Raw genomic sequence first — 12,435 nt, 5'->3', positions numbered from 1 at the left:
GAAACTTTCCCGGCGTCGCCTCATTCCTTGAGAAGCCGGTCCTGTGCGAAGCAAGAAGAGTCGGAGCTAGGCATCAGTTTTTTGAGTCCTGCAATCTTTCGAACAAAAAAAAAACAAAAACAGCCAGCTGCTAGTAACCACAACAGCGAAAATACAAGACCAACACAAATTCTTGGCCTTCGGGGCTGTCGGCTTTGGCAAAGGCATTACGATTCCCAGTAATCATACGTGAGGTAAAACAGATTTTGTAACCTTGCAGACTGCTGGAAAGTCCTGTATCACATTTCTTTACGTTTTCATAGCATGAAAGTATATGCTGAAATGCACTGTGGGATGTAGAAACTGTAGATTGAGTTTCCAATAACAAACTGTGTGTATAGGCACTTGGTGGTTTTATACCAGGACCCTAAACAGTATGGAGGTTTATTGAGCAAAACGAGACCCTTCTACGGTAAAGATACAGTAACACTATGCTTGTTCATACCTCGAGGGATATTTCGGTACATTTCCCACAGCCATATCTTCCCAATATTCAGTGCTTTATAGGAAAACTGCAGTACAGAGTATGGGGAGGAGGAAGAGGTGGAGGAGTAGGAAACTTTATTTCGCACCATGAAATCGAGCATATTAGTTGTCCGGCTCCTCAGTCCAGGACCTAAGAGTAATTTAATTTTCTTCAATTCATACGGCGCCATACAGAGTAGACCAGCATTTGTTCTTTACAGCTGGAAGGGTTGGAGAGCAATAAAGAGCTGCTTGGAAATATTTATCGGTTTCGATTCTTGCAACATATGCACGTAAGCTGTTTATAGCATTCGTTAGCGAGTATATCAAGCCTTCAACACCTTAATCATTTCTGAATTGTTCGGGTTGATAGTAAGTTAGTTATGATAACGATGGTTACGATAGAAATTCGGAGCACAAAAGCCGCGTTCGAGTATACTGGACAACGTTGCCTGGGGCGCGATCGCGGTGGCGTAGCACATACCTTCTCATTGTATTTGCGTGTGAATAAACAACGCACGCTGGGGATATGCACCTTCTTGTACGCAGCCATAATGAAAACCAATTTCTGAATAAGGTACTGCATACCTTACAGCCTGAAGAAAGTATGCACACGACCCTTGTGAGCCTTCTAAACATCCCCGAACGTAATAATAAGACAATTGTGACGGTGCAGAAATATTTATGTGTTAGGCAGAAAAAAAAATCATCTGAAACAAGTCAACGAAAACGAAAGAAATTGAAGACAGCCAGTTTATTTCCTGCTATGGGATGCGCGTGTACGGGCCCGCAGCTTGGTAAGTAGCATTAGACTGTTGAGTATTCATGAGAACATCTGAGAAATACTGCAGGGAAGTCCACGCATTTTGAATACTTATTGAGCAGCTCTTAGCGCTGTACCTAGCAAATAAGCTAGAGAGGACGACTTACACACGATCTTCTGACCGATGCTCCGAAGAAAATTGTTCTCTCTCTCTCGTCGTGCGTTACAAACTTGTGGGAAATACAGCTTGAACTAATTTAGATGTGTTAGAAATTGGCAAAAATAACTGAATTTTTAGAAATACGATTTTTAATGCATTAAAGCACCAAAGCAGGGATTTATAGCACAGACACTGCTGCCCATGACGAGCGGAGCGTAGCAAACGACAGCGGCGCGGGTCCCTAAGCTGACGTCAGAGCCAGGGGGCGCCACTTGGACATCTCACCGCCAATAGGCCCCATGTGGCGCTCTTGTTACTACAGGTAGATTAGACAAAGTTTGAAAAACCTGAAAAAAAAATCGTTATCGATTACAACCCCATCCCAGAAGGTATGCTCAGTCAGCGCTCCTAGCGAGCATCCCGTACTCGCGAAGAGCACTCTCGACGACACCAGTATTTGAAATCTGTGGCGACATATTTCCCTGCGCAGTTTGTTATGATTAGAGTTTTCTAACGGTACATTTTCAGCGTAGTCTGATACAGAGCCACAACTGAGGCTGCAAAAAATGGAAGTTCACCATTTTAGCGCTCCGTAAATAAACACTACGTAGGATTCCAATCGGCAACATACGGGTTTATCGAAGCCAATCCTTCAGGTAACGAATAAATAAAACTTACTGCATCACATCTGACAAAAACCAATGGAAGAATGCACAAGTAAAAACACAAAATAAGGACATACCCAAAAATTGTCATGTCGCATATGCTGCCAAAACAATTGTGTAATGCACGATATAACGATTCAAAAATGCTCACGCTCGCACCCTTATGTGCCAGCTCGGGAAATACTTGCGTAAACAAAGCTTGATATCACGATTTGAGCGTTTATAACCTTACGTAGTGTCACTATAGGTTACAGAGTATCGGCACTCTTTTCTTCTATTGTTCCGTGCCGCCGCCATGATCATTGGTCAGTTAGCTTCACGTGATACGTTCCTACACTGCGGCAGCTTATGGGCGCTGCCATTTTGTTGCTTGTGCATTTTCAGTCGGTAAACTGCGGAAGACTTAGCTTGTCCTCCGTGCTCTGCAGTTGCGCGCGACTAGCGTTGCCTGAACACGAATCAAAGATAACGCTTGTAGCAGCATTTCAGCAGCTGAAGTGCGTACCAAGATGCCGTTTTTCTGTATCTTTGGCAGTGTTGTTAACAAACACCCCGGTACAAGTTAGCGGACAGGCCGTAGAAGAGGCAATCTCTCAACACTGATCAACACCAAAATGGCTGCCGTTGCTGACTTGCGTGCCTGAGTGCCGCTACTTTTATACCTTATCTAGTGACACTAGCTATACGCTCTAAGTAGTATTTATAGATTTGCGCGAAATAGTACTTGAGCGAAAAGATTGCGCAAGAAACGTTAATGACCAGGATAATGCGGGCTTTTCCGTTCACTGCGTGCGCTATATGGCAGCTTCAACATGTGCGTTTCCATAAACGCAAGTTATCGCATGCCGAACTGGCAACATCTCACAAATGCCCAACAGGTATACAAGGCAGACCGCGTCAGCTGTGAGTAAGCTGACAATAATAACGCTGAGCGCTGCAGCTTTTTCATCGCACCTCCAACATGAAGACACCGTGAAGGAGTAGTCTGCAACCTTCACACCCATGCAGGATTATTTTGTTTCCCAGCCCTTGTGTCCACAGCCAACTATTTTAGCGTAGGCCGGAAAGGAAAGCTTTCAAAACAAGCTTTATAATATTATTAATACATGAATATTTGTGTTTTCTTGCACGATGTTACAGCCATAAGGGTGTTACTTTGTTACTCTAAGAGAATACGTAGATGTAGAAACTAGAGCCCGGGGACAGCTTTATTTGTACTAAATGCCTGAAGAAGAAACTAGGCGACGAACGCCAATCAAAGCAGTGCTCAAACAACGTTTGTGTGGGATTTTTGTGACTAAGTTATTTGTGAGCGTTGCTGCACCTTACCTACTTGGACAGCAAGCCTCACTAATAGCAACAGTAACAAAAATTGTAAAGTTCTCCATCGAGCCGCGCCGGCGCTCGCCGATGCGCACGGGCACAAGCAAAGGGCATGGCGAGACACGCCTTCTAAACGGCCAGCCATGCCGAATGGTCGCCAACATGGTCGCCAGTAGTGGTCGCGCCTAGCGTCACTAAATAAGCTACGCGTAAGAGTACCGCCACTTCGCGCACGGCCGGAAGCGTCTGGGGGCCATTTTGTTTCTGGCTGGCAGTGTTGTCATCTCTCCCAACGAAACCGCCGCCGGTTGTGACGGGCAGAGTGTGACCGGCAGCTCTAGCGTCCGCGCAGCAGAGAGAAAGAGAGAGAGAGAAGAGGCGCCCAGAAACAAAATGGCTGCGCCCATATGTAAAGAAATATCACGTGATGCCGACCGACCAATCAAAATCCTGGCGGCACATAACAATAAGAGAAAAGAGTGCCGATACTCTAGAAGCCTTTATTTAGTGACGCTAGTCGCGCACAGGCCGCTGCGCTGTAAACGGTCTACAGGCTTTTCAGTGGCTGCGGCGCCCCTTCGTGACTACTTGCGGTGTCAGCTCCTGGTTAATAATGAAACTAGTCAAGAGAGAGCATCATAGCCCTTTTTTGCGAATTACTGCTCCGCACTTGACAGCTTTCACGTTTATGAAACTGTTTTGATTTTTGATTACTCTTTTCGCCCCGTGCGGTTGGTTGTGGTACTAAGCAACTTTTCCATTGTGGTGGCCTTGATACGCGTGCGTCGTTTTTCGCTATTTCGTGTATATAACTGTCTCTACGTGTTGTTTTGAACTTGATGAAAACCAAACATGCACCCCTCTGTCTAACGACGACGATGGTTGAACGCAGAGGTTTCTCGTGATGATTCTTTGGTTGGAAAAATGCCACACTGCGGGCTACCATGGAGGTAAGCGCCACTTTTCTAGACTACCCACCAAACCTCTCGGGTGTTTACTCTGTGGGCCTAACTTTGGGTTTGGGGCGTGCGGTGAAAATCGGTACCTGCTGCTCGGGGTTCGCCTTGAACATGTCTTTGTAAGACTGACGTCCTTACCCTTTTCTGTGTATTAGTGTTTAAATTGCACGTTAATTGTCCTGTCTGAGTTTTTCTAAAATTTCCATGCATTAAATAGAAAAATGTCCAAATGGAGCTGCCCGATAGACGATGGCTTCATAACCCGAGGAACCCAGGTTCGAATCCAGCCACCGGAATCGTTTTTGTTCTTTCTCTTCATCCTCGCTGGTTCATCGTAATAGCAAAAAAAAGTTTGGCTTTTCTGCAGGGCGCATTGGCGTACCACAGAATCAGTGAGGACACTAAAGCGACGCTTTAAAACAGTACAGCGCAGCTGCAACAACGCCAGATGTAGAACGACGAGCACACTACATTCCTTTGTGAGCTTCCTATCTATAGCTCTCTCGAAGGGCATGCTGAATTGTTTATGCATGCGCAGCGTAGTACAGACTGCAAAATTATGTTTCGTGGTTCCCCCTCTTACACCTGTGTTGTCGTTCTTTTATATAAACTTTTTGATTTAGGGTTGTTCTGACCTCGTTGCAGGTGCCCTGAATTTTCTTTTTTGTATATATTTTAACAGCGGAGCGGTTCTAGGGCAGGGCTTAACATAAGTCCGGCCTGGTATTGTGTCACGCTTCCCCCGGAGCACGTTTCTCTACCCCGAAATAAAAAAACCTGTTCCCTGTGAGTAAAAAGAAAGCAAGAAAATAAAAGGTCATAGGGCTTCATATTTTGAAACAAGACGTGTTATATTGCGCCTGGAAAGATGTCCCAGCATTGCAGGTTCGTTACGAGAGGAAGCCGAGTTTAAAGGGATCGGTGGAAGCGTTGTCTTTGTAAGCTTGCTTTTCCACATTTTGTGTTGCACAGTGAATCACGTCGATAGTCGGAGGGAGAACCCTTACAGAAAAGGGTTCTACCTATTGCGCTATCGATCGTATACCGCAACAAATTCAATAAAAAATAGGAACCACAATGATTCTGCCGAGCTTTATTCACTTGTCACTATTGGGTAGTTGACAATGCAGTTACAAACATTTCATATTTCCCGGCTGCTGTCATTACAAGGCAATCAGCGGAGGGAGTGTGGTTGCAGAGAAGAGTTATAACTGTTATTTTACCAGAACTATCCGGAAAAAAAATTCTAAGACAATCAGCCACTACGAAGGCTCTAACATTACTCACACTATGAAAGCCGAAGCTACACGGAATCATCGTGAAGGAAAACCACAGCTGCGCTGTTTCAGTGGATCTCACACTGGGAGGAACGGGGTTCAATTTTTTTGGTCCTCGCCACAAGGTTGCCCGTACACACGTACCCTTCCTCACGCAATTCCATCTTAATGTTTGGTCGCAGGCCTTGTATTAAAGCGAAAGCGTTATTGCGTCATGAAAGGAAACCTCGACGTCAGATTTCTTGATGAGCTCTCTGTATACAAAGCCAACTAATTGCTGCCAAAATAAAACTGGCCTCTGCACACACAGCGCACGCACACGCACACACACGCTCGATTAACACCTGTCGATCACTTTGAGGTGTTGATCAATTCGCTCTCGCGCTGCAGACAGCTAGCCTCCGGCTTAGCTCAGTTGGTAGAGTGACTGCTCCGGAATAGCGGTGGTCGCGCGTTCGAATCCCGTACCAGGACAAACTTTTCTTCAACTGCGAAGGTTCTGCGAAAGCTGTATAGCTTTCCTTTGTATCCGTATGCCTGCATTGAGGTGGATGCCAAACTTTGCTTCGCAGAAACATACTCCACCTTGGGGGTTCCCCTAAATCTAGTCGATTTACACACACACACCCTAACCTGCTTATGGTGTGGAACATCACCGGTGGCCAGCAGGCGTGCATAAGCATCATCACATTATTGTTCCCTAGTGTTTTCGTCCCGCGCATTTTTGTCGTAGTACTAAGCAACTTTACGAAGTAGGTGCCCTTGACACGTGGGAGTAACCCTCCGGTATCCTGCGTACCAGCTTTGGTGGGCAGGTTTTTTTTCTACTATTTTTTATATTTTTTGGAGGGAACACGGAATAAATAAATATCTAAAAGCGAGTGAAATGGTTCTGCAATACACACGTTCGTGCGTTCGCTGCTGGCAAGCAACAGTTGGAAGTGGAACGAAGTCGTATACCCAATCGCCCGTATCTTTCGTTTGCTTTTTGTTCTGACGTAATTGCCAGTCATGCAAAAGTGCAAAGCAGGACGTAAAAGGAATGCAGGCAAAAGCAACACGTGTGCGGTTGGTGTTTGCGCCAGATCAAATAACAGCCGCGGCGAAAGTGAAAACATTCCATTTTGCTGCGAATCTGGGCAGGCGGAGCAGTAGAGCGGAAACGCACTTCGGAAAGTAACTGTCTGCACGCTTCTTTCAGACGCAGAAAAAAACACCATGTGGCCGAGACCAGGCGTACTGTTTCGGCTGTTTGTCCTGGCTCACGTGGGAGGCGCCGCCCAAAGACCGCCCCTCTCATTGAAGTTCTACAACTTCACGACAAAGGTCAGTTCTACTTGATCTTGTGGAAGATATATGTGATCGCTTTGCTCTGTGCGACGGTAACGCGTTAGAGCACACTTCCCGCCCTAAGCAGGTTTGTGTCACTGAGTAAAGTTGATGAATAAAATTCGCCATTTATGCTCCAACTTAGCAGCAGTAAAATGGGGTGTGCCGAACTGGAGGGATACAAACTGATTTAGATTAGGTGGGGATCTTAAATGACAGCAACAACTGGTATCCAGGGCTGAAAGAGTACGCTCATCACATTATTGCTGGGAATGAGGGAACACTCCCTCATCACCAGGCTGAATTAGTTAAAGCTCGTAATTGGACCACCAACGGGACTCCATCTCAGTTCATGTTAATGACCGTTCAAAATATTTAAAGTGAGTAATTACAATATACTGCAATTGGGCAGCCTTAAGGGATGTCATTACGTTAACGCCTGAAAGTCCCCAATGAAGAGCTAGTTGTTCCAAAAGGTGACGGACAGCACGTCTTGCTGGAGCAAACGAATGTAGCGGAAAGCCTTATGTTCGCCTTCTTTAAAACTGAAAAAGAAACGGCCAGCATTTCACCCGGCCGCGACTTCTGAGCGGACAGCCGCACTATGCTTCGTCCTCGCCGTACTGGTCATCATTGACAGCGACAGATTCTGCTCTTGTGATGCGCTCGTCTGTCAGCGCACCGCACACAGCGCTGCACTCGCATCCTCACCGACGAAGTTCGCAAAGCATGCGTCTTCTAAAACGTCTTCTCCGCAGAATGTAGATTGTTCATACCGTATTTCGCCTTCTCCGTTCTACGCTCCCGAGTGTGTACGCACAAGACGTATTTCTCTGGCCGTGGGCCAGGTGCATAGTTCGAATTATACGTGGCGGAACCTATTCGGGTTCTAGCTCTTTTAAACATAGATATCTATGGAGACTTGGCCAGACCAAATTGCACTGTTCCAGTCACCCATAAATTCGGATTATTAAAGTTCAAAGTAACGATGTTTTGCTGTAGTAAAGGTTTTCAGCAACAACTACAGTGGCGGACACCGAATTCTATACTCCCTCTTAGTCCTATTCGTCGTGAATTTGATCCCGGCCGCAGTGGGTGCTCTGCTTTTTAGCTGAAGACAAAAATCGAAAACGTCCGTGTGGCAAGTTTCGGCGTCCATTAATGAGCCCTACGTGGTCAAAATTAATCCGGAGTGCTCCACCACGGCGCGCCTCATATACTGCATGTGTAGCTTCGTCCTTACAAAAATTGTTAATGAGAACACATTGAGAGGTAATTGACTTTAATCACTACATTCTGTTGACAATCAGTTGACTTTCTAAAAAAATTGTATTGAGTTCCCACTGCCAAGTGGCAGGCGTGTTTCAAGTGAAACCCAATGCTGGGCTTTTGAATAAGGCCAATATGTCTCCTTAAGTTGCAGATGACTTTTGGTTGCCTCTCAATTCCGTTTCTCTGTTGAGTTTCTGTGGAGAAATATCACGTGAGTGCTAGGAAAAGTCTGTTGAGTTTTAGTCGACTCTTTGTTGACTCTATATTGGTTCTCCTGTTGAGGTCTTGTTGACAAAAGTCAAATTTAAACCTATTGAACCGATTCAACACCGCCTGTTTGATTTGATTTCAGTTTTCTTATCAAGTTCTCACAGCAGTTATCCAGTGGTGAAGTTCAGTTGAGTGTAAGAAATTATGAAAGAAATGAAAGCCATCCAAACTACGCTGTTCCAGAATGTGACAAAGTTTGACAATATTAATCAACGGCTTGCGAGAAAAGAAAAAGAAAGACGTCAAGGTATTTTCTTCAGTCGCTGTTACAAATTCGGAACAAATATCGGAACTAACCTGAAGTCTTGACGATTCAAACTGTCGCGCACGACGAAACCTTATATTTTATGGACACACTGATTCGGAACGTCAAAACTGGGCCCAGTTTGAGGAACTAATCATAAATCACTGCAAAGATACGCTCAATGTAACGCTCAGCCCACGTGACATTGACCGTGCACATCGACTAGGATCTTTCCAGCCTAGCAAAAACAGGCCGATCATTATAATGTTCACGCATTTCAAAGATAGTGAACGTATTCTTTCTAACGCAAATAAACTGAAAAATACTACGTGCAGCATATGGCAGGATTAGTCTCTCAACACCGGTTTGATAAACAAGCAGCTGATTGTACTGGACCAAGCCCAGTCCCGACCCTATAAACTTGAATACCGAAAATTAACCATAAATAAGGTCGCTTACATTTTTGGCCCGACTACGCAAACGGTAGTCCCCCGTGCCCCGCAGCTATCTACTAAGTTCCCTGCTCAGTCCAATGTAAACTATATTTCGCTCATTCATACCAACATCAGGGGCCTGCTGCCCAAAAGCGATGCCTTGCACAGCCAAATTCAAGCAAGCGACTGCAACTTATACGTGTTAACTGAAACGTAGCCTAATGCATCTATTTTAAACTCTGAATTGCTTCCTCTGTTCAACGACTTCTATATTTCTCGTTGAGATCGCAAAAACAAGCGGGGGGGAGGGAGGGTGTCTGGAGTGTTAACCGCCGCTCATCACAGTTTACAATGCTGCGCTGTAGACATTTCTTGGAGTCTTGAAGTAATCTTTATTCACTGCAAGGCTGCCGTCCCACCCGTTACCTTTGGCGTCTGCTACCGCCCCCCTGATTCCGATCCCTGTTTCGTTGGTGAGCTTTATGATGCTCAGAACTATTAACGTCTGCCTCGGATAACGCCCCTCTCCTCCTTCTTGATTTCAACTTTTCCGCGATAACTTGGACTGACCTAGCATTAACGATGTCGAAACAGAACATCGGAAGTAACTTCATAAATACTTGCCTTAATTTCAGCTTATCTCAAATGATTAGCTTTCCTGCACGAACGACTCTTAATTCATCAAGCTTACTAGATTTGTTTCTAACGGCCCAACCAGATAAATTTCGTCCGTTTCTAGTATTAGTTGCCTGAGTGATCATGCCATCAGTCATGCCGCTTTCGAATACAGCTTTCACAACCAAAAAAAGTAAACACAAACGATAACCTTATACGAGAAAGTTGTTTATCAAGGTATCAATGATGAACTGATTGATTGATTGATCGCGCCGACGCAGCGCAGATGACAAGGCGCGCCATAGTGGAGGGCTCCGGATTAATTTTGACCACGTGGGGATCTTTAACTGGTGCCAAAATCTCGTACACATGGGTGCTTTTCCTTTTCACCTCCCGGTCACCGCGGCCAGGAACCGAACCCGCGACCTCGTGCTGAGCAGCGCAACGCCTTAGCCACTGAGCCACCATGGCGGGTCATGAATGTTAACTATCATCTTTTTACGATTCGTTCCTTGTGGATTTTTCCAAACGTTATCTTGACGAAATCTGGGAGCTCTTCGAAAACAAAATGCAGCAATTAGTAAACATGTGCATCCCTACAATTACCATTACAAAACGGCCTACTTCGCCATGGTACAATAATTCTTTAGAACTGCTTAGCAACAGAAAGAAAAGTCAATTCTCGTTGCGTAAATCCTACTTTAAACCAGAGGCACCCATAAACCATTCGTTCGAACTAAACCAGATGGGTTGTCAGAGAATCGTTTGGTGAACCCGCGGTCTGCTGCAGCGAAAGGAACAGCGGACCGTGTCACTAGGGCGACATGCGCAAGCCGGCTTCTGCGCAGCTTACGCTGCGTGTCCACCGTACACGTGGACGCTGGCATCGAGGCGAAAGCTGTTGGCGCTCATTAGCGTAACCATCTTAAGGGAATTATATAGGGCGCGTTCGTCGTCCTATTTTCCCGTCTTTTCATAGCGCAGTCGGGGGCGCGTTTCGTCCCTCCCGTTGCGGCGAAAGAGTTCGTGGCTCGAATCCCGCCGCAGCCGCATCAATCGTAGTTTTTCTGGCGATGTCATTTCCCTGACGGATATGACGTCAGTTAGGTCTTGGTGGACCCTTGCATAAAACACTTTCGTGTTAAAACACCAAACATCGCTCTGCTGTTATATTGTCGCACTTCTTCCAGCAATCACTGTCATCTGGAGTGGAGCCACGGCACTGGAAGGTTGGCAAGGTCATCCCGATACCCACGAAATATCCGTTATCCTCCTCTTCAAACTACCGCCCAATATCACTTATATGCGTCTGCTGTAAAATAATGAAAACATAAATCATTATCAAGCAGTCAAATTCCTTATCTCTCTAAACTTTTTCCATCCCAGTCAGCACGGATTTCAGAAAGGCCTCTCCTCTGACACAAAACTACCAATCTTTCTTAACAAGATCACCTCAAATATCGATCATAACATTCATGTATATGCTCTTTTCCTATGTTTTGAAAAAAAGCTTTCAATAATGTACCCCATAAACGCCTTTTTTTTCGCGCCTAAATATTCACCAAGCACTTCTAGGAATGGATAAAATTTTTTTGTCAAACCGGCAACAGTTCGTTTAACCCAAACAGATATCATTTACCAGGCGTCCCGTTATTTCAGGTGTACCTCAGGGTTCGGTGTTATTTCCCCTTCTATTTTAAATTCATGTTAATTACCTACCTCCCAATATATCGCCCCAAATCAGTCTATTGGCTGACGACTGCGTGATTTATCGTCCTATTAACTACCCTAATGACTCCCAGATCCTTCCAAATGATCTAAAACTATGGAAACCTGTTACGAAATTGGCTCATATCTCTGAACATTAGGAAAACATCCGTAGTTCCTTTTAATCACAGGGAATCCCAGTCGGCTCCTTCACACTTTTTTTCTGCTTCCGAAATATCCCCACAAATTCCTACAAATATTTAGTTGTAAACATTACGCCAGATCTTACTTGGTCGTCCCGTATGAAACTTTCTAACGAAGCAAACAAACTTGTCTGATACCTCAGAAGAAATGCACGACTCGCTCCCCCTTCTGTTAAACTTTTATCATATCTAACACTAGCTTGTTCAAAACTGCAATACGCTTGCGCCGTCTGGACCCCACACCAATATAATATATCCAGAACATAAGAATCTGCCCAAAATAGAGCATCTAGGTTTATATAATAAGATTACTCGTAATACTCAAGCGTTACTAACTTAAAGATCAAAGCCCATCTTCCAAACCTTGTACTGCGACACGTAGCCGCTAGATTAGTTCTCTTTAATAAATTGTTTTCACTCACTGTCCGGCGCATCTGTTATCATGCCCGCGCATCGCATATCTTCCCGCTCTAACCACCACAGCCAAGTTGACCCTGCGCATGCCCGTACAACTGCTCAATTTCGGTCATTCTTTGTTCAGACAGAGAAGGATTGGAATGACCTTCCGCCCCACGTCGTGCAGCACTCCAGCCACATCCTTTTCAAAACGCACATCGAAGAAACCCTGTATAAAATGCCCCTCCCCTTAGGTAACACCACGGCCTGAGGTTTTTGAGGTACAATAAATAAAAAAATGAAATAAAGTAAAA

The 12,435-nt window shown here is 45.1% G+C and overlaps 1 protein-coding gene across 1 annotated transcript in view; it reads left to right on the top strand.

The window, feature by feature from the left end:
- Positions 1-12,435, top strand: part of LOC144178049 (lysosomal Pro-X carboxypeptidase-like) — a 164,098-nt gene that overhangs the window by 106,975 nt on the left and 44,688 nt on the right. Inside the window, exon 2 of the mRNA XM_077705584.1 lies at positions 6,853-6,977. Coding sequence (XP_077561710.1) covers positions 6,853-6,977 — 125 coding nt within the window. The remainder of the gene's footprint in view (positions 1-6,852; positions 6,978-12,435) is intronic.

This window comes from Haemaphysalis longicornis, unplaced genomic scaffold (genome assembly GCF_048455015.1).
Source record: "Haemaphysalis longicornis isolate Haplotype H1 unplaced genomic scaffold, Haemaphysalis longicornis Haplotype H1 scaffold_39, whole genome shotgun sequence".
Classification (NCBI taxonomy): Eukaryota; Metazoa; Arthropoda; class Arachnida; order Ixodida; family Ixodidae; genus Haemaphysalis; species Haemaphysalis longicornis.
The sequence above is the reverse complement of the archived record's forward strand: the minus strand, read 5'-3'. Positions and strand labels throughout refer to the sequence as shown.